At 31.3% G+C, this 23,613-nt stretch overlaps 1 protein-coding gene across 4 annotated transcripts in view; it reads right to left on the bottom strand.

The window, feature by feature from the left end:
- Positions 1 to 16,188: 16,188 nt before the first annotated feature.
- Positions 16,189 to 23,613, bottom strand: part of LOC124355100 (multiple PDZ domain protein-like) — a 250,063-nt gene continuing 242,638 nt past the window's right edge. For 3 of the 4 annotated variants that reach the window (XM_046806047.1, XM_046806045.1, XM_046806046.1), the window contains one exon: positions 16,189 to 19,203. In XM_046806047.1, the coding sequence (XP_046662003.1) occupies positions 18,909 to 19,203 (295 nt within the window). In that variant the 3' untranslated portion in view covers positions 16,189 to 18,908. The remainder of the gene's footprint in view (positions 19,204 to 23,613) is intronic. The other variant, XM_046806049.1, reaches the window with a different exon arrangement.

The following is a 23,613-nucleotide window of genomic DNA, read 5'->3' as shown; positions in this document are numbered from 1 at the left end:
AAAAATAGAACACTACCTTTTAACGTCTCTCACCCTCTGACAGAGTGTGTCTGTGTAGTACCTAGACCTGGTTTGTTCTTAAGATCTGGATATACAGGTATATGCTTGATTTTTTTACTTACAACTTTTTTAGTTTTCAAATTAGACTTTAGTGAGTTCATCGCTATGCATTGATTAGCTTTCTATACTTTGTGCTTGCTTAACTTATTTCTTAAGCTTTTTATACTTGAAGAAAATGATAAGATTTCAATTCTCAAAACGTCATGATCTCTTTTTGTAGCATACAATAATGGAGATGTTCAATATCCTGTTATCTTTTCACAATTAATTATCCATCGTCAGAAATAAATCTTAAATTACGTAAAGATTACAAAGTTCTGGAATGAAATCTGAAAGTCGACCATTTAAGCATGATCTCCACATTCAATGGTCGGAGGCGGTTTGCAAGGGGGCACCACACAGTAGTCACATAGTCGATCTCTGTCCGTATGTTAGTAAAACGCGACGTTAAAACACTTTGCTTATCATTGGCCAGCCCCTAAGTGGTGTATCTGTTAAGTGTTAAATCTGTCGTAACTTAATTATAAAAAAATAATTCTGTTGTTAAAATGAGGTGATGATATTGTTTACTAACTTGTAATTTCTCCTTTTGTGATTCCTTATATTTTATAATTACTCTTGGTTTCTGAAAAATCCCAACCATTTGCAACAATTAGTGAAAATTTATCCAATAATTCTTATCTCTTTCCTAATAACAGATTATCTATAACAAGTATCAGCCTCGTCAAATTATATTTCAGAACTAAACGCATAGCTCGGAAAATAGACTTACGAATTTTTGCGTTAACATTTTTGGACAGCTTTTATAAGTCCTTTTCATTTCTATAGAGAAGATAACTCTAAAACGACAAATACAATTCCCTATTCTCCAATCGTACGGGATAGAAACCAAGACTATAAATCTCTATCCACGAAGTTGTGAACAATTCAGTTGGATCTCGGACCTGTCCCAAGTTACTGACGAGATGTACAACTTCCACAGAGTGAGTGGTAGCCCGAGGCTCTCTCAAACTTCGCCACCGACCGCAGCGTCGATCTTGTGGCCTTCCAGTCACTAATTTTAATTTTGGCCGAACCAGTTCTGGTAAACTTTGCTCAATTGAGTGTATCTTCTTTACCACTAATATTTAATTTACAAAATGTAGAACTTTTTGTCTCTATATCTCGTTTACACAACAACTACTACAAAAATTTGACCGAAATGTTGCTCAACTGAAACGGAATATCCAGTTCAATAGTAGAGGTAATAGATTTTCTTCTAGAATAGTTTCTTTGCGCTCAACACTTAAATTGTTGTTCCACATTAGCTGAACAATTTTTAAAGCTGTGATTACGAAAATTTTGAAGTAGGCTATTTATAAGGTAGGCCTAATACATTTTGTTCTAACTACTAAAAGATGCTATTAAAGCATAAGTGCACACAACTGTTTGCCCAACCAGTAACGTAGTTTGCAAGTATATTTCATGGAAAATAGTCAAAAATCATAGTCCAAATTTAAACTTATCCACTCTAAAATAAATTTACGTATTTTTTAATAGTATTTATTTATTTTAAATAGACGCATTTGATACGGTACTATTTCTCTTGGTTATTTAATTTTACATGACTGTAATTTAAAATAATATACTATTAATGCAACTTGTATATATCCCCGATGGACATTTTGTAAATAACGAGTAGTTATTATGGAATAGTTAATTATTCGAAGAGTCTGGAAAGAAATGAAATTACATTGTGTATTATAGTGCTTGTATACTGGAGCATTAACTACTTTACATATTTAACAACTTGTTTTATAAAATCACATATCCATTGTTGTTGATGTTATGGTTGAATCGTGTATGCGGTTGTGGAGTGAATAACTTAATTGGATGAGTGCTGGCGAAGCCTATCATTCGAAAGACTGCAAAAGATTAATTTCTGTCTTTCTGTCTAACCGCACAATATCTCGAAAACTAACTGACTTATTTACTTTAAATTTAGCATACAGCTTCATTTTTTACATGCGCAACTCTGAGTATGATGGTAGTGCATATTACATCATGGGATTTGGCTGAGCGTTAGCGAATATTTTTGATTTTCTGTCTGTCTTTCATCTCAAGAATTAAATGAGTTGTAGTGTGGAGATATTAAATGCAATCTCAGCAAAGCCTGTTACACGAAATCTGTGACTACTCCTACATTGTTTAATTTTGATAAAATTAATACAATATTATTTTAATATCTAGTATACTTTTAAATTTCTGTAACGAGCTAATATTATTGCGATATAACTTACTGATACCGTATCGATCTTGGATTCTACTTATTAGAAGATTCTTCTTAAATAAAAAGGTTTTTTATGACCTTTTTAGGTTTTTGGTCCGAAACCACTTGGGTATGCCACCATTGTCTGGAATAGTGACAGCTCGCGATCTGGGCTGTGTATAGAACATTCCTCTCACGGATCTTCTGCAAGTTTACTGAGCTGGTTAGAGTGGATATGCGAAAGGAGTTTTGACTTCCTGCCTTCTCAACTGGGCACATCACATCGTGAAGGACTTCAGTGATATAAAAACTCAGTAACACTACGTTTCGAGATCTGTAATCTGATCTCTTCCTGAGGTAAATAGAATTCCTTGTTCAACAAACGTAGTGTTACTGACTTTTTTTGTCACTGAACAAAATGGCAAAAGTCAGGAAGAAAGTCCAGTTTCCTTCGTAATCTTTCCATCATCAAAAACAAACTTCTAACATAGAATTTATGTAATTGTTTTTTCTGTAAAATTCTGCATAGTCACGTGTACTGGACACGTAAAATGTAGGTCAGGGTAAAATTAGGGGTAGGCTAAGTTCAGGTATACTTTTCACACAGGAGATCTGCTGGTTGGACTGTTTATTTTACAGTATGCGATCGGCCAACTAGCTTGAATGGGATCACAAAAACTTTTACTGTCTGTGGTTTTTTGTAAACAACTTTAGCAAGATTTTAAGTAGCTGGAAATGACATGCAAACTTAATTATGGGACATACCGAGGGAATTGGTGAGGTGTGGAGAAGATGAGTGTGTACAAAGAAATTAACCTGAATTTTTTTAATTTGACATTTTAGGTTGAAGGAACTCTTTTAATCGTCAGTATTTAAACATGTTCTCTCTTTTTATTATTTAATATGTAATAATGGGTACAAAAATATTTGGAACAAAATTTGAAAAGTTGAATAGGTTAATTTATATTTCGGAAATGGAAGTTAGAAAGATAACTTGCAGGAAACTTGAATACTCGTTTCTTTGGATTTTAATTTTATATGAAATTTAACATTTTAAAAGTTTAACTTTGAAGCTTTCACCTCTCAAATACCCCAACATTTTAATATCTAAATTATTGATGTTGAAGTGAAGAGGTAGGAAGGGAAATCATTTCCTAGTCTCAACAGTACTTGGAAACTACTCTCGGATCAAGAATAAAATACCCGAGTTTTAACGTTAAGTAACTACTAGAGCCCCACTGGGACAGAATGCTCCAGATATCCAATCACCTGGGAAAAAATCTCTCAAAAACTTCTAAAAAATCTAAGAAACTTAATGAAACACTTCCCATGTATTTCCTCAACATACAAATATTACTAAGTAAGTTTTTTTGAAGTGGAAGAACTTTAATTTATTTCATTAAATATTACTGCAATACTTAAGCAGCTGTTTAGAGATGCGCTAAAAAAATAAGTAAGATCCTTATTAGGAAATTTAACTCCCATAATGTTCTCTTTGAGAGTTATTAGACACCATTGTGATTCATGTTGGGCCAAAATTCCATTGTCCATATCCATACCAGACCACTATGGACTACTATGGAAATCCAATAAGATTGGGTATACTGTTATTAGGGAGTTCTTTTATTAAAACTAGAACCACATTCATAGGTAAAAACGAGTGCAACAGTAACTAAAACTTGCTATAGAACCTATTTGCATACTTGAGATTAATTCAATGAAAGAAGAGAATCATTGTTAATTTTTTACTTACTCACTTTTAATTCGTTCGTTACCGAAATGTAAAAACTTGTTCATTAATATGGACCGGCTGGCACACATATGTGCCGGCTAGTTCATTCTCATAGACCGATGGCACATATTTGTGCCGCTCGGTACAGTTCCAGTGGGACCGACGGCACATATTTGTGCCAGTGTAGTCTTATTAAATAAAAGGCTGTGGTAACGATCGGTCTATTCTTTCGACTTCATTCTTTCATCGGTCTACAGGATGTCTGGCACATATTTGTGCCGCTTGGTCTCTCGGTATGTTCACAATTTCTTCCTTGGTGCAGTTGGCTAACCTGCCTTGCTTTTCGCCCAGTTAGCATTGCATCAGCTGTAACAGTGCGCGGCAAAACGAGGTCATTAGTCACGGAGCAGAGCTATAGGATGTTTGGAAAGGTTATGTTGTGCTTTTCTTTTGTTGTAAAAGTTTAGTTTTTTTGGATTGTGAGTGGTGATTTTACATAGAACGTTAGTGTGAGTGGTTGAAAATGGACAATAATAGAAAAAGAAAAGTGGATCATGATATAAACAATAGACTAGTGGTTACAAATAGTGAAATTGACCGGGCTTTGGACAGATCTAGTGATGATGATTGTACGATCTTTGAGTTTCACTTTTTTCATCAGATGGGGCAGTGAGTACCAACCAAATTCTGATAGTTTTGATGACAGCAATAGTCATAGTAGTGACGATGAAAGGTAGTGAGCTAGCAGACTGTGATGAAAATGTTGATAACATTACTTTAGCAGACGATCCGAACGTCCGTTTAGTCATTGATGAAGTACATGCAGAATATCAAAATAATTATATCCCTTGGACAGATACCAATAATGTTCCTCCTCCTCTTGTTTTCGCAGGAAATGAAAAAATAAATTTTTGACACTACTGATCCAATTATAGTTCTTTTCAAATATATTTGATGATGATCTCTTGGATAAAAAATCGTCTCTTGGACAAACAAGAAAGCAAACACTATTCGAGGTGGCCCTGTTAACAGACATTCCCCTATAAACTATTGGACAGATTTGACAAAAGAAGACCTAAAAAAGTTTTTTAGGCTTGACAATGTTAATGGGTACAATAAAATTTCCATCGATCAAACACTATTGGTCTAAAGATCCTGAGTATGAGCACCCTGTTTTTGGCAACACCATGTCGGCGTAATAGGTTTGAATGTATACTACGTAGTTTATGTTTCTATGATCCCGGAAACTGACCCCATAGGTCACAGAATGCACAAAATAGACCAAGTGCTAAATCATCTCCTTGAAAACATTAGGAAGGTTTACAGTCCTGGCCAATTTCTCTCTCTGGATGAGGCCATGGTTTTGTTTAGAGGACGCTTGTCGTTCCGACAATATATAAAAAACAAGGCGCACAAATACGGCATAAAGCTGTACGAGCTAACAACTTCAGATGGCTTTTGTATTGAGGTATTATTATTTATCAAGGCAAAGGAACACTTGATGACCCAATGAAAGGGACACCGCGCATGAAGTTGTAATGAAATTGCTTGAAAATTATATTGATAGGGGTCATATTGTATACCTCGACAATTTTTACAATAGCGTGGACTTGGCTGAAAATCTCATGAAACATCAGACTTAATAACATTAAGGCAGACAAAGATTTATCAAGGCAAAGGAACACTTGTTGACCCAATGAAAGGACACGCGCATGAAGTTGTAATGAAATTGCTAGAAAAATTATATTGATAGGGGTCATATTGTATACCTCGACAATTTTTACAATAGCGTGGACTTGGCTGAAAATCTCATGAAACATCAGACTGGTATGTGTGGCACCTTGCGAGCCAACAGGGCTGGGAACCCCCCCCAGAAGTTATCCAACCTAAATTGAAAAAGGGAGAAACCATTAGCCGCCAAAGAAACAATGTAACTGTAATGAAATGGCGTGACAAGCGCATTGTGATCACTATTTCAACGACACATGGCCCTCAGATGACGGACGTGACAAATAAAAGAGGTGAAGTAACTAGAAAACCCTGCATGGTTGTGGCTTACAACAAAGGCATGAGTGGCATAGATCGTTGTGATCAGATGCTCTCATATTACTCCACACCCAGGAAATCTCTCAGATGGTATATTAAAATTTTTTTCCACCTAATGGACGTTTCCATATGGAACAGTACATTACTTGTTCAACAGAGTTTCAGGGCTTCCTCGAAAGTTATCCTACTTGCTGTACAGGGATATAATTATAAAGAATTATATCCAATTGGAACCAGTACAATGCTCTCTCAGCCACCCAAGACGCTCAGGTCAAAAAAGCCATGACCCAGTCAAATTGAACAAGAGGCTACGGTGTCATGTTTGTAGAATAAGACAGAAGAAGCGGAAAACAACTTTCTTCACATGTTCCAGCTGCACAGATGAAAAGGACAAGAAATTCGGACTCTGCATGCCAGAGTGTTTCAATGAGTGGCACAAGTGAAAAACTAGAACAAAATGTGTGTTACCTAAGACATTTTTAGTTCCTAACTGTTTTATGTCAAAGATTAAAATGTAGCCCATTACCTATAAATAAGAGACATTTGTGTGAGTTTTTTATAACATATTCTGCTATTTCCAAAGTGTTTATCCAAAGATCTTGTTTTAGTTTGTACAATACACATAACTACTATATCAACACTCGTTTTTATTATTTTCCCAATGTGTCCCACACACAGTCATGGCAATTTTTTACTTGATTTGCAACTAGAAAATGATTATATTTGAGGTTAAGCCTAAGCCTAATTTGTTGCTACAGACCAACCGCACATATATGTGCCACTAGCCAAAAATGTATACAAACGTTAAAAAAGAGGATGTGGAATCAAGTTATACATTTGCCTAAGGCTATAAAATGATATATAAATTGATTTGAATAATGTTGTACTCTTGGGCTACGGTAATGACCTTCCTTCTTCCTTCTTGTACTTTGAGCTAGTCTGTGAGAAGTTGCCCAACTCATACAATGGTGGTCTATTTTGATGGACCTACCGGCACATATATGTGCCGGTTGGTAGCGAATGTGTTAACTTATTATTTTGATATTCCATCAGATAAACAAGCCGAAAAGGAATATATCGTACAATAGTTATTTGAATACATCATATCACCACAATCTGGTTTAAATGTGTGCAAAGCATCAGTGATGAATACAGTTGTACAAAGCCAAAAACTATATATATAACAAATGCAAAACCATCATGTTAGATGAAGCAAAGATCATATCAGCATCTTTTATTATTGAAACTTAATTCAAACAACTTAGAGAAAGAAAAGTAAACATTCTTCAATGATGACTAAATAGATAGAACATATTTTCAATTTAAATGAATCTTAATTCAAAGTAAATGTGTTCTTACCTGCTCTTAATTTATTAAAAATGTAAATTTGAGATCTGGCCAGTAGGCTTGGTAAACTTTCAAATCTGTTTTCATAATAATTTCTCATTTTATAATGTTGATGCTTAAAGTGAGGCAAATATTGAATCTATACAAAATTGACTGCAATAAAATACCCAAACATTTTTATAAAGATGATTTATTGCAATAGTTTAGAATCTACTTTTAATATCCTAAAGAAGAGGGAGGAATCAATTCTACTGTCACTATGATAAAAGAGATTTCAAAAAAGGAACTTGAAAACATAATCCAACAGCGTAGTATTTGTCTCTGGCTCTTGGTTGTACTACCTCTGTTAGTGGCATCAGGAGAGAGAGCCTTTAGCAAAATGGTTCTAATAAAAAATTTAATAAATCTATGATGAGTGAAGATCGGTGGAACCATTTAATGATTTTGAGTATGAAGCATGATATAGCCCTTGAGTTTTGACTTAATATGACTTTGCGAGAAAGAAAGCAATTCAAGATATAATATAAGTAGCAAATATATTTTGTGCAAGTTTGTATTTATTTAAATTTATTGAATTTAAAATTTTAGTGGAAATTAAAATCATTTTTAGAAATGTTATTATATTTACTTATTTAATAGTTTCATGAACTTTTTTGATTTTTATGAACAGCTAATTTAAGGAAATAAATATTAATTATTTTAAATTTCTAAAATTAAAAGAAAAAGAAAGAAAGTAACACTTCTTTATTGAGGCGAAATTAGGACCATATGGTCCTTTCTTACATTTAACCTCTTAAAAAATATGTCTTAATAATGCAAATTAAGGGTAATTAAAAATCCAAATTAAATTATGCAAAAACATAATTATTTAAATTTTAATGTGATTAATGAAAATTTGGGATTGAAGTCCCTAAACAGGCATGTCCCCCAGGCTCCCTAATACCTTTCGGCGGCCCTCAGTAGAGATATAATAACGGGAGTTTCATTAAAATTTATTTATTTTGTTTCTGCATTTGGACATATAAAGCAAATTATTTACAAACAATACAAGTTGTTGTGTTAGTAAGAACAAAGAAAAGTACCAGTGTATTTAGGTTGAGTTTTCAAGAGATAACTACTTCAATATTCCTTCAGAATTCTTTCATCGACGATCAAGTTTTGCTACCTCTGTCAAACAATATATAAGGTATAATCTATGGATATAAGCCAGATAATACAGCTACAGCGCTAATTCTGAACAGGAACAGTTGGTGTATTGCCAAGAGTATATGTACTTTGGTTTTACGTCTTTGAGACAATAGGCGTGAATATTATAGGTGAATGGCTATTAAGGTATATTCTTGCCAGATCACCCATCCACCACCATTCCACCACAAAATGATGGTGATGGTTCTTGCCATTATTAATCACTCATGTTTATATGTTTTTAATAAATATGGCAAGATAAAGACAGCTTAAAATGGTATAGTCAAATATTGAAAAACTGTTAATGGTGGAGATAAAAATTTCTCTGAAAAGTTCTGTCTCCCTTTTTTTATTCTCTGTTTATCAGTGTATTAAAAAAAACACTTACTTATTACTCAAAAACGGTTTCTTTTGTTGTATTGATGTTTTGCATGAATGCTTTACTTCAATTCTATATGTTGTTAGACTAGTTTAAAAATAATAAGTTTTGAATTATTGTGTCACATTTAAAAAAAGTAAAGTATCAAGAAAGGATCAAAACATAGTAACTATAAAACAAGAATTTTTTTAACTCATTATTTATAACTTGATGGAAAAAACTGAAAACTGTAACACTATGAAACAAAAAAATCTCGGAACCAAAGCTTGCTGATCCAAATTGCTACTGAAGAGTATTGTCCAATGACACTGAATAGTGCAAACTCCATCAGTCTTGGGCAGGTGAATGTCCACCATTCTAAGGGAATACTCATATTTGATGCTCTGGTAAGGATTTTTGCTTGTTGATTTACTGTGAATTGTACTAATTTATGAGCTGCTGAGTGCACCGGAATAAAATCGTTGAATCCTTCAATAAAGATGCCAAGGTATCACCCACTGGTCACCCATGGAGGATAGTTGTAGCTAAGGATGTTTTCTTGCGGAAGAAGAAACACCACACCGGATGAATTGAGAAAATTGGTTGGGGACTGTAGAGGGTTGGTCTACATATTTGATGCTCTGGTAAGGATTTTTGCTTGTTGATTTACTGTGAATTGTACTAATTTATGAGCTGCTGAGTGCACCGGATTAAAATCGTTGAATCCTTCAATAAAGATGCCAAGGTCACCCACTGGAGGATAGTAGTAGCTAAGGATGTTTTCTTGCGGAAGAAGAAACACCACACCGGATGAATTGAGAAAATTGGTAGAGGGTTGGTCTACCACTATTTATGGGCTGTGACATAAATGCCCATAAGGCTGTATGGACACCATTAAGAAGTAAATATTAGATTTCTGATAAAGATTTACCCTGGATATAATAAATGTTAGATATAAGCTTTTTGTTATCATAGTTAAAAGTTGGTATTAGGATTAACACTTAGCATCTCTGTCATCAGTAATCAGATCAGCCAAAGAATTCAAATAAAAATGTATTTGTCAACAAGGGATAGGACCACCATCCTCAGGATGTCTGGCAACAGGGGAATATTTTGGTGTAACAGTCATTTGGATAAATCCAACAAGAAATACAAATACGAAAGTAATACAATAGAGCCAAGAACAATCAGAACCGGCTTAGATAACAAAGTTTCTTCATGTGAAAAAAATCATCTCCATCCCTGCTGCAGCCATGTTCCATAATATATGGCTACAGGAAGAGTGAAACCCGGAAGGTGGATACATAGAGAATAAGAAGTAGAGATGTCTTCTCCTTCTGGAGACTCACTGTAAGGTGGAATCATCCCACTAATGGAAGGAGAAATTATACTAAGGCCTTCCAATGAAGATTGTTAAGAGATGGAAAGGCCTATGATGACTATCTTCCATTGCTTGATGATATAAATAAAACCATGCATTGCCTTTTCAGTCTATTGTTAACAAGTTATAAGGAATAAATAACAACAACAACAACAAAACTATTTAACTATGGAATAATGTATTTGCAGAAAAGAGGATTTAATAAGCTGTTTTATGTGACTTGTAATCTGTTTTATCTAAAATTATATTTTTCATTTGTTTGTGATATTAAGCATATCCAAAAGTTTAGCACGTAATGCCTCACCATCTTGCTGTTAAACTAATTGTAAAGTTAAAACTTATTAATTTGACCAAATGATAAGGGCCAAAACCTATAAGGGTTGTAAATGTTTACTCAAGTAATTTTGTTAATACAATGATATATTAGTTATATTTAAGCAACAATACATTACAAAGAAGTTGGTAAGTGAAGTCTTACATGAGTGACATAAGGTGGTGGATTGGTCTTGGTGATGGGTGCCTTATATCACCACAAGGTTTCCACTTGTTCTATCCAACTGCTAGAAGCTGAAGGAGAAAGGCCCATTAGGACCATGGCACTAAATTTTACCTTGTCCAGTTTAAGCATTTCTGTAGAAATACATTGGACAAATTGTACAATTGGACTGGTAAGCCGTAGATAGTATGAATACATTGAAAAGAGTTGTGCTTGCAAGATTCAGAAATTATTTGGTTTTTTAAGGTTAGGGAACCCTTGGATTGATTAGCACAGTGGTGGATGAAGTGTTTTGGTATTTATCACTAACCTCACATGGATAGTATTTGTGACAGTCAGAGATGTCTTTTGGTCAGTCAAAGATTGGCTACCTTTAAAACAATGAAAGAATTCTATACTGATCATAGGTTTAGAGGCATCAGTAAATCATATATGCCATCTAAAAGCTCACTTTAATCCAAATTCCAGAGTAAACTGTTTCTAAACTATAAAGAGCGTGTGCTTTTAGCAGTATATAGCCTAATTAATAAGATTGGACTAGACAATCTTGTCTGGATGCGGTGTAAAACATACATTGACATTCGTCCAGTATTAGGACCCTTATTTTCTGGTTTTGTAAATATAAGTAAGGTAAAAGTGGATTGACAGTGTGAATTTGGAGTTGCTCTTCACCAACAAACTTTTTTGATTATTTTCAGGGTTCTGAAGTAGAAATTGACAAGGTTTTGTACACTGACTAGCTGGACCTCCAATGTGTAGGTAATACCAGCATATTCTTATCTGATGAATAAGAACTAAACTAAATTGTGGCGACTGGTTTCTCAATATTTCTCGCAAATTGGTCTAATTGTTTTCGCCTGCGCTCTTGTTCATTATTATCCACTTATGATAGTAAAACTTCAGCACACAATTTGTGTGACAAAAAAATTGTGTACCTTAAAATTCATTAAATAAAAATATGAATAGTCATGGCAATATATAATGTTATACTTTACAACCCATGATGGCATTTACAATGCCATAATTTGTGGAATAAATCTTGATAACAGTTCAAAAATGAAAACTGTAAAGAATGTAAACACTAATTAAATTGTAGTAATTATTTATCTATGGTGATACATTTTATTGGTAGGCCATCTGTAGTCAGTCAGAGCAATTTTTAACTTCAAGCACTTTTATGAGCTTATTTTTTAGTTGTAGAATTACGAGAGATGTTATTTTAAAGATATGGTTAACATGCATCCTAACAATTTTTAGTTAGTTTTGAATATTTTTATTGGCTATCCAGAAAATATCTTGCATATCTTTGTTCTTCCTTATTTAAAAAAATAAAAAAGTGTAGCCTTTTTATAAGAAAAACTAAAAAATATTTAGATGCTCATTGATTGATAGGGTGTAAGTGTTCAAAGTTTAACATTACTCTTATAAAACTCAAGTTCGAATCACTACAGCTAGCTCTACAGAGCCAATCAGAAACAAGATACCTTCATTATTGTTTCTTTTAGAGTAGTACTCAACTAGTGCCTGTAGCCGAGGAAAAAAAATCATGTGTAACTTCAATGTTTATAATTTGATAAATAATTTTATCATTAATATTTTACTGCTGTAACATTTTCATTTTAAACACCATATAAAAATTATTCAAAACATGTTCTACTTTGTATTTCCTATCAAATTTCTTAACGTTTATAATGTACCTTTTTTAGTTAAAATGTAATGAACAAATTATTTACTAAGGAAAGTTTTTTTTTGAAACGTTATGATGATACATTTAAACTTGTTTGCACAACTTATAGTATGATATATTCAGAACTCTGTACAAGAAGTAAAAATATTTAAATATTTTGTTTGATATTTGAACTCTATAAATATTTCAATTATATACTTCTACTCTATTTTTCTAAAACCTGTTATTAATGAATTTTATGGATAATATTAAAACATGTGTTCTTGCTTTCAGCAGGAATATATTTTTACTGTTTTTCCACTGTCCAAATATGAGTAATATGATTGTCCAAATACAGGAGAAACAACGCGTTACATGCATGTTTTCTTTTTAAAATTAAATTTTATATATCTTAGTCATTTGTGATTAGACTCTTTGGACTTTTTATCTCTTACCTAATACTATCTCGAAGGATGTTAACCTTAATTGCCACTAGTGAGGACTGTAGCATAGCAACTAACATCTGGAGGTAATTGTGAACATATTCTTTGGAATTTTTATATTTCATCTGGTAGATAGTATCTCAAGATATGTTTTTCATTTGTCTTGGGTAGAACATGGCAGATCTGGTATATCCAAAAATAATCAAATGGTAATACATGTTCAAATGACAAATAGTGAAAGAGTCATTCTTCCTGTACTTTGACTAACATTCTTCTCGTATTTAGGTGGCAAAACATAAAAAACGTTAATTTAGCAAAAATAATTATGTGTCCATTAAATTTGTGCACAGACCAATTAAAAAAATATTTTTAAATCAGAGAGGTAAGCAATAAAAATTAATATTTAGAATTGAGATAAGGATTTTTGTTCAAGGACTTCTTAATGAATTAAAAAAATTAAGTTCTATTCTGGTCCTCATAAATGATGTTTTAAATGTGTATCCAATGGTTGGTTTTATTATCACTTTCCGTTCAAAAATTGAATGAATATGATTGGAACTTACAATAGTATACAGTTTTGGATAAATATTAAAGTAAGATGTCCGTGCACTGTTTCTTTTATTTATTTTACTGTTGTGTGTTCTAATATTGCTTTAACTCATATAAATAATTTTTATTGTTCTTCTAATATAGTAAAGTAAATACAAACATTTTATTTATTATAATTTTTTAACAATTATAGTTAATTTTCACATATGATTATTACCACAATATAAGTGGCTAAATGGAATATGATTCTATTCCTTGCATTTTCAATTCTTAAATAATAAGTTTTATATAGATTGTAAAGCCTAGGCCTACCAATTGTATAGGTATATAGTCAAACTTAAATAATTCCAACATTTTTAAATATAATTTTTGGTTAGAATTCATTTTTATCCCGGTCTTTTGACACTGCAGTTCAGCAAGAAAGGATTATACCACATCACATGTCAGGATTCACTGAGTTTACATTCAAAATTTCAAGTTTGTAACTCATTTCAGTCTCAAGATGTTGTATAGACAGACTTATAGAAAACATTTTTACATCTATCCGGGAGACAAAAGTGAAATTGTGTGAGATTGTGTTGATGTACTAATTTTGTTGTATTTACAAGTCTTAAATATACTTCATTTTAAACATTATTATTAACTCGTTTTTGTGTGTGTGTGTCTTTTAAGAACACATTTTGTGAACAATTTAAGCTAACTGCAGAAAGACTTTAAGTTTAATGCATAGCTCAGAACTTAATGACAATGCAATAATAAACAGTTATATAAAATATAATTTTAAGTACGAATAAAAATTAAATTCTTAGATTTTTGCATTTTAGATAAGCAAACAAACCTATGATCAAAGACCAAATACTTCTGATTATATTTGTTTTTCCGATAGTAGATTAATTTTATTATTTAATAGTGTGTAAAAAAAAATAAAGGAATCATAAATGTAATACTTAATTAATATTTAATGTAAGATCACTTGCTTGTGTGGCAAGTGAGAGATTCAGGTTCCAGTCCCAGCAAATCAAGTACATTATGGGACTCAATGTTTATTATAATTAAATTATAAATATAAATACTCATTATAAATGTTCTCGTATAGAATTGTGCCCTTAAAGGGAAATACCTTAGAGGGAATAACTTCTGCTTTCTGTAAATGTTAGTCACAAGTAAGTTTCTGTTGTTATGATTACATAGTTTCGCAAGGAAACTCGGTTTTGCAGCTTGTGTCTATTTTTCTACAGAAGATTCACAAGACAATATAACAATATTTTGTTGATTTAGGGCTGCACCCTTAAAACATATTCATAAAATATTTAAAATTGGTCATTAACAAACATTCTTTTTATTATGGTACTGAATATGTTTGATACTGAATACTGTATTAATATTTTGTAATATTGGAGTAAATAAAAATTGTGTAAAATTATTTTCTTTACTTGTTTATTTTAATTCTAAGTAAAAAAAACTGTTATGTACTATTTATTATTTGTATATAGTTATACGAATATTATATTTCAAAAATGATATTGCAACACTCAACAGCAGCAAATAATCATATTAATAATAATTTTAATACGTTTTAAGCAGACCAAAAAGAGTAAAATAATTTCTCCTCCATTCAAAAAGATATGAAAATAAATGTACAATATAAACAAAAAACTTTAGGGTACAAGGTAGATAATTCAGACATAAACTATCTATTTTTACACTCAAAAATTTTTTGTTTTAAATGTTACAAGTAATACATCTTTTTAGTGATTGAATTTTATATTAAATTTATTATCAAAAATGTTGAGTAGAATGTGAATGGATGTTCAGTCCACTTTAAAAACATCTTAAACAATTTTGTGAATCAATATTATTATATCTCAGTAACATTTACTTCAATAATATAACAATTGGTTAGGTATACATTAATATTACAAATAACTAATTGTACTTTAAAATATCGTATCTGTTAAAAGAATTTCAGAAAGTTGATTCACTAAGACAATCAATAAAAACCAAGTAATTTTGAGTAAAAATGTTCAGCAATTTCATTATTGAAGGTAAACTAGGAATTTAAATAAATTTTTAAGATAATTTAATAATGCACATTTAATTCAATCGTGGCAGCATTGATACAAATTATCCTACAGACATTCTAAGAGTAACTATAAACCATTGTTTAGTATGGAACACGAAAGGCATATCTGCGATTTCCATTGATATGATTCGACAGGTGCATTTCATGCTGTAATCTTGAAAATAATGGCTCACTGGTGTTTCTTATTAAAATCTAAGACTTTTATAATGATGTTTAATCCACTGGCATCACTTTGTGCTGCACTGCAAATAGATCCTGCTCAGAAATGTTGCTAATCAAATTTATTGTTTGTGTTTATAAAAAGTTAGTGTTTGATTCTTACTGTTATTCAGATAAAAGTAAAATAAATATTTGGAAACAAATAAATTCTATAATTATGTTACAAAGACAATCAAATGATGGTATTATGTGTATAAGTAGACTACATTAGTCGTACAGTACGCCAGTGAATTAAATATGACTGCATTTACAGTTTATTTTGTGAAGGACTCAAGCAACATCATTGAGTTGGTGTTATAATAAAGTTTGTCACAGAAATATACCATTCATTATAGAAAGGAACACAACTTATTCTAAAATAACAGACACTGTAAATGTAATTATAAACTGTAATTTAATTAACATCACAAATTAATCTTTAGTCTTACGGAATAACATCAGTAGTCAATTCTATAAAATATAACACTACTTAAGCTATCTAAACAACTCATTTGAGCTATTTTATAAAATTTATAGTACAGTAATTTAAACAATCCGATTAGTTAAGGATTCTTAATGGCACTCAATTTGGGAAATGTTACGATCGTCTACAACAATCGCTCTATTTACAGTTGTTAAATCGCCGGGAACAATTACGACTCTTAAGTTTTCCAGTCGACAAAATAAATAGTTCTGACTTTACTTAACTCTACTAACTCTGAAATAGACTCTGCTAAAATTTTAATATTTTCAACATCGCTCTTGCGTAAACCATTTTAATAATTTCCCTCTAAGCCGCACAACACGACATACAAAGTCAAACATAAGTCGGAACAAAATTCAACAATAAGCAAATTGATATCACAAGAAGGGCCTTACTAACAATGGCTGGTTAACGATCGTACCTAAGTGACATGTCAAGCACTTTGAAAATAACTCTATCTATAGGATCATCTACTTATAAGTAAAATAGCTATTCTATTTGGTTGTGGCTGGTTCTCACAATGGTCCCACAATCGTTCGCTGGCATAGCAACGTTCGCTAACGTAGCAACGTTCGCTACAGTGTTCGCTCAAGCTCTAGCGAGGCACTCACTGACACGTGACACCCAAGCACACTCACGGGAGCACCAGTAACGACAAAGTCGAGGTTCTTGCGAAGGCATCGGACTGTGCATTCAATTTTATATCTGTCCTAGATTTGACGTTAGCTGCTCAACTGCTGAATCACACAGTTTTGCAATTTGATTAATAGTTTTAACACTGGACATCCCTATTTTATTATAATGGAACACTAGATTTGCACTTTGTCACAGTTAAATAATAATGTATTAATCTAGAAGTAAAGCTGAGTTTGAACTAGACAGATACAAATACAGTACATTTTATCATCATTAACTGAAACATTAGCTAAAAATGTGAACATTAAAATAAGGCAAACAAAAATCACTGTTATCGCTTCATAAACTTGCTATTATTTCAGTGATTTGTTGGGTTTTTCAATATTTCTTTTACATATTCTAAAATTTAAATCCATTACATCAAAAACAAAATATACTTTTGACTAGTTTGAAGATAATTAATGGTTTTCTTACTTTTGTACCGTTATTGCATATTGTAATAGCTGTATTTCTCAAAAATTAATTAAGAAGGAAAAACAAATGTTATCTATAATTTACTTCGCTTATCAACCCTTAACTGACCAACCTAATTTTTTGATTAATAAACTTTCATTATCAAATGTACTGAATGTTCTGGTAGTTACTTCTTATCTAATTCCATTTCTTCAAACCTTTTTAACCATACCAAAAATGCAGTTCAAGGTACGGAACAAAGATTTTTAGATATCCTATTATGGTCCAAAACTGGGGGCACAGTTACCATAAAATATAATGAAATTAATACTAAGTGCATTATCACGTTAAAAAATAAGTAAATATTTGCTATATACTTTAAAATTTTGAAATACTTTAGAGAAATTACTTACAAGATAAAATTTATAAAGAAATGTAATATTATACTGACCATTTTACTGTCTCAAGGTTTGTAAGAAATAGTGTTATATTTACAGTAACTGGACATAACTACTGTTAACCAGTCAATGTGGCTTTGCTTGGAATTCTAAAAAGTAAACCAATTAATTTGAATATATGGATAGTCTTTAATACTAAAGAAAACTTACTATTATTTATCTGTTAACATCACTGAGCAAAATTCCTTAACATATACTTAGAATACTTTACAGCGTTAATATTATTCAATTAATATTATTAAAACAAGTGACATTTCTTGGTTAAACAAATGGATCTTTTGCTTTGTTTTAGTGTATTTAAATTAAAAGAAACTATTAAACATTAGTTCAATAATTAAATACAGCTGCCGTTTTCTTTGTACTAAAAACATGTGCACAAACACTGATTTTCATGAGACAAGTACACAAAACTGATGATAAATAATGATAAACAATTAACTAAATGATAAATTCTACACAAGTTCTGGGTCACAAATACCAACAAAATACAAATACAATATTTTGTTTTTATTCAATCATTGACAAAATTATATAAATCATAATTTTACAAAGTAATTATAGATATAATAAGTTTGAATTTATATTACAATTAATTATTAAAGAATACAAAAATATTAGAATTATGAACAAATGGTATTCACATAAATATACTGGACAATTCCACTTATATCAGAATATTGGTTTCATAATATACACTATGTTAAAATTGTTGTATCTATCAGAGAGTGGCCAACATTAAAAAGTTACGTATAAATAAATTTTAGCTACTTCCTAAAAATGTATGAGTAATTTTACATGATTGTATTTGTATTCAGTTAAACACTTCGTCGTTGAAACTAATTCAAATATATATACATACATAAATTAATTAAATTTTCGTTACGATCACTTCTGTAAGATATATATTATAATTGTGATGAATTTTACCAGTAGATTAGAAAATTTACTAACTTATCTTTCTATAGTACAAACAAAGGTAAAACTGACAGACTTCTGCTCAGTGGATGAACGGATAATGTTGGAAAATGAAACTCGGTTGAACTAATTACTTTAGAATGAAATTATGTGAGCGTCTGCGGTTCCGGTTATGATTGTATGGTAAGCGTAACAGTTCCCTGCGCTCTCTTGAGTACTGCCACTGCCTGCTGGTGTGTGAGGCCTTGCATGCTGAGACCGTCGACTGCCAGGATCTGATCTCCGTGGCGCAGACCTCCGCCAGCAGCCACCCCTGCGGCGAACACCGTCTTGACGTAGATCGGCAAGTCCCCGTATGGTGACTGGTGGCCCCCGACGATGCTGAACCCTAAGCCATCCGGACCCCGCTCCAACACTACAGTCCGCCACCCCTCAGCCTCCGCTGGCTCCATGCCCCCACTCTCACTGTAACCCAAGATAATTTTAGTTCATATATTCCTCTCAGTTATAGATAGCAGTTATATAGTAAATGAGGAGTTTTAAATGAAATACATTTTCTGCCTGTTTGTAATTTTTATAAAAAAATAACTACTTTAAAACTGCAACATTACAGCTTGGAAAATAATTGTATAATCTGTAAAGAATAAATTTTAAATTTTATTGAAAAAGACAAGAATACAATATGCTATTGAAACTAATATTTAATAGATAGGAGCCAAAATGTATTGGTACTGGAGAGTCAAGGCTGCTGATGAAGTGACTTATACATTTATAGAAAACAACAACAAGCTAAAATAAGAGATTATAAAAAGTACCCTGCAGAAAACCAAACTCAAAGAACAAGTCATGTTACAAAGTAGAGTAGAAAAATAATTGTATTTTGAAAATTAACAGCTTGAGCTTATAAAAATATAAGAACTTACATCAGAGTTCAGGTAGTTTAGCAAATTTCAAAAGTAAGGCTAACTTATTTGAAAGTTAAACTATTAAAATACAATTGAATTTTATTTCTTACTGAAGGAGTACAAGGACAGAGCTGAATCTAGGAATTGTATAATATGTTAAAGTAAAATTTTCAACAAATTATATTAATTATATCCATTAAAATGAGACACTGTCATTCTAATCATTGAGTAAACTAAAAGGAGAGAATTTTAAATCGTGCAAAACATTAAACAGGGACCACAGACAGGTAAACTTCAGAAGAAAAAAAAGAATTTTCCTATCACTTAAGAAACAATTCCAGTAAAATTACAATATGATCTAGAAGACTTTGGAAATGTTTTCATTGAAGATATAGACTTATAGTTTGGGAACCTCTTTAACAGCCCCAATTCATTCACCAAAAGATTAGCAAAAGAAGACATTATTCATCCCAAAAACATTCATTCATATTAATCATTTTCAAAGAGACATCTCTATACATAGCAAGGAAAAACAATAAGAATCAAGCTAACATAATCTGTTTACTAAATACAGTAATAGCAGCATTTCATTATGAACCACATATCCTCACCATCATCAAACAATATGTTTTAATGATAACAGAACAAGTCAAACTAAGGGACTTAGAGAACACCCATATGGAAGGCTATATGGATATATTCTGTCAGGGTCAACACATAAAGGGAGAAGTGCTAATTTGCATCAAAGATGAAAAAAATTACACAGCTGGTATTTTGGAAACAGACATAAAAACTTGTTTTTGAACTGTCTGCAGTGAGACTGACGTTAAAAACACCAGAATCTTAATACAAAGAATGACTGACCCACACACATATCATCAAGCAATCCAGAGATCCTATCTTGAATACCCCAGTGATTATTGGTGACTTAAATTTTGATTATCTCGTAACATATAGAGATACCAAAAACTTCTTAGGTTTTACACTACATCTAGATTATACTTATAATTCATATATATAGTACAGTTTCCACAAATATGTACTATATCCAGTTTTGTTGTGAACCTGCAGTCACTACTACAAACAAAGTTGTCTCTGATTACTATACAGGAGCAATTAAAAGCTTTAACACACCTCAATGACGAAAACCTTTCATTCCTAGAAGGCTTTTAAACAAGAAACTTGGAATGGCATCCTCATCTCCAGATCAGCAGAAGACTCAGACCAATTTTAGGAAATCCTGACATGGATGTGACATTTCCCAGTTTGCAAGAAGAGATATAAAGAACAACAATAACATTTTAACATGAAACAAACAACAAAAGGAACAAATATCTAGTTGTTCAGGATGAGGTCATCTAGCACCCAAAATGGAACATGACAAATAACTCGGCAGAACTCTGGTTTTGAAGATTGTAGGATAAAAACTTACAACAAAAACAATGGAAGAAACCCTAGAATTTTAAAAATTATACTGCTGTATTTTTATACTTATTGATAAACGTATACCATTGGTCATTTAATAGACAGTAAAATATTATACTATATACATCATGTGCATGCAGACATACAAGGTGTAATGACTGTCTTGTGCTGAAAACTGTGCAAATAAATCAGTCCAGTTTAGTATTATATTATTGAATTGACGAATTTCACACAATAGAATTTAGTATTAATACAATGTATGGTGATGCAACCAATGTTTGGTTAAGTTATTTTTTGATTTCAGAATTACAGCCCTTTAAGAGAACTTCTGAAGAAAAGTTATACAACTTTAGTTTGATCATTCCACAGGGAATTAATTGTAGGTATTTTAAATAGGAGTTGGACACTTGTTTAATTAGGCCAAAATGAAAACAGTTGAAGATAAAAATGTGATATTTTTACAATATGAGCATATATATGAAATATAAATTTGGACTGCCATGTTTTGAAGTTATTAATGACATAGGGAAATTACATTTTTTAATTAAATATAATTTAAGAAATGAACATGCAGTTATATTAAATATTATGCCTTTCATATACGTAATATTAAATATTCATAACGTTATTTCTCATCAACTTTCACCAATTTTCTTTGGGCATGATTATGCGATGTCACTAAATAATATGCACGCAATATCTCATAGAATGATTAATTTTTTATACTTTTCCAGGATTCAGGAAAGGTATCTTAAAGAGCTGTGACTACATTTAAAAAATATAAATAAAATTAACACATTTGGAAAACACTGATCGCATCATACTCATGCATTGAGAATAGCAACAGCAGAAGTCAAAAGAGTTGGAAGTACTCTTAATCTACTTATTACTAACCTGATTATAAAATTTTCAAAAGATTAATATATATCGTGTATTTAATTAATAACGTTTCTTAAAGTGCTTTAAGTTCTGTCAAAACTTTTGTTGATAGTATTTGTACTTTCGAAAAATTAGTCAGCTCTTGTTCTTCTGTTATCTTAAGTTTCCTCATTTGTATTCTGACAGTGCTGAATAAAACAATATTGTTTGTTAATAAAATGTCTCCAAGGGTAGGAAAGATTGGTAACTTCAAAGTTGAAAGCTAAGAGGAGTTAAATATACAATTAAACTTTAAGTCTAGCATATTTAATCATTTGTAAGTGTTATAATTATAGAACATGAGCTTAGCTCTTCCAGAAGATTAGTTAGTAAAGTGTTAGGAGAGTAACTAAATGCAACAATAGATAGCATAATGATTTCCATATTGTGCCAGACAACAGACCCTGACAAAGCTTTTATGTGAAGGCAATATGGCATGCAACAGACGTGTGTGCAATTTTAATGAAATACAGTCTATTCATGAACAAATTGAGTGTTAGAAAAATAATTTACAAACAAATAGTATCCAAGTTATGATCTTTATACTTTTAGAACATAACGTTTCTACAATATACAACTTAAATACATATTAATCAGGAGAATTCAATAAGAGACTTGATTATAAAATCATGATTGTGGCCTTTTTAACAATAAATTATAACTTCCCATGTTATTTAAGCAACCATACCACAGTGACAAATCAGCATTGAAAATAAAAGTTGATATTCTAAATGATGATATTTGTGATATGTCACTGATTCCTTGTTTATCATAGAGAATTAATAAATTCTGATAATTAGTTTAAAATTAAAACGGCTACTTACAAAAAATATTTGTCACATAAATAAAAATAAACGGTCCAACACAGAAATAAACCGAAAGTGACATGAAATACTTAAATATGTCTCAAGGTGTATAAACAGTTGATATTACATACCAAATCTTCAAAAATATGGATTTGGCATAGTAATTTTTAAAAGAAAATAATGAGTAACAAGAGAAAAACAGCCAAGGAAAAATCATTACTTAACAGCCTAGGAACATTTCCAGGTATTATAAGTGTTTAGTAAAAATTTAGAATTTAAAAAGAGGCACAACGTTTTGGTCTTAAAATGCATGAAAAAACTAACCACACAAAATAATAATGGCAGACAATAGTCGATAACCTCTATTAATTTTTTCTACACGCAATACAATGAATAAAATGTTATTCATATAAATATTACAAACATTTATTGAATAATATACTTGTATACAAAGCTATATTCATAAGAAGCTTTAATAGAGATAAACAGAAAGTCTTTCATTAGAGTAATGAGCTTTGTATATTATGAACTTAATTTTTTTTAATTTTGACATTTTTGGATTTTATATTATTAGGTATATATTTTAATCCTAGTTAACTAAGCTTTTTATGAACAATAGAAGGCTGCCACCTTTATACCTTTAAGAGATATAACTTTACAATACTTGTTTTTATACTTTTACTTTGTAACCATTAATGAATCTATAAATAACGAAATTATTGATTGATTAATATAAAAAAATTATCAATTATTTGATACAAACAAATTTATGAATGTGTGTAGTTATTGTCTTTAAAAATTCCAGTTATATCTAGTAAAGA

This window comes from Homalodisca vitripennis, chromosome 2, assembly GCF_021130785.1.
Source record: "Homalodisca vitripennis isolate AUS2020 chromosome 2, UT_GWSS_2.1, whole genome shotgun sequence".
In the NCBI taxonomy this organism is placed as follows: domain Eukaryota; kingdom Metazoa; phylum Arthropoda; class Insecta; order Hemiptera; family Cicadellidae; genus Homalodisca; species Homalodisca vitripennis.
The sequence above is the reverse complement of the archived record's forward strand: the minus strand, read 5'-3'. Positions and strand labels throughout refer to the sequence as shown.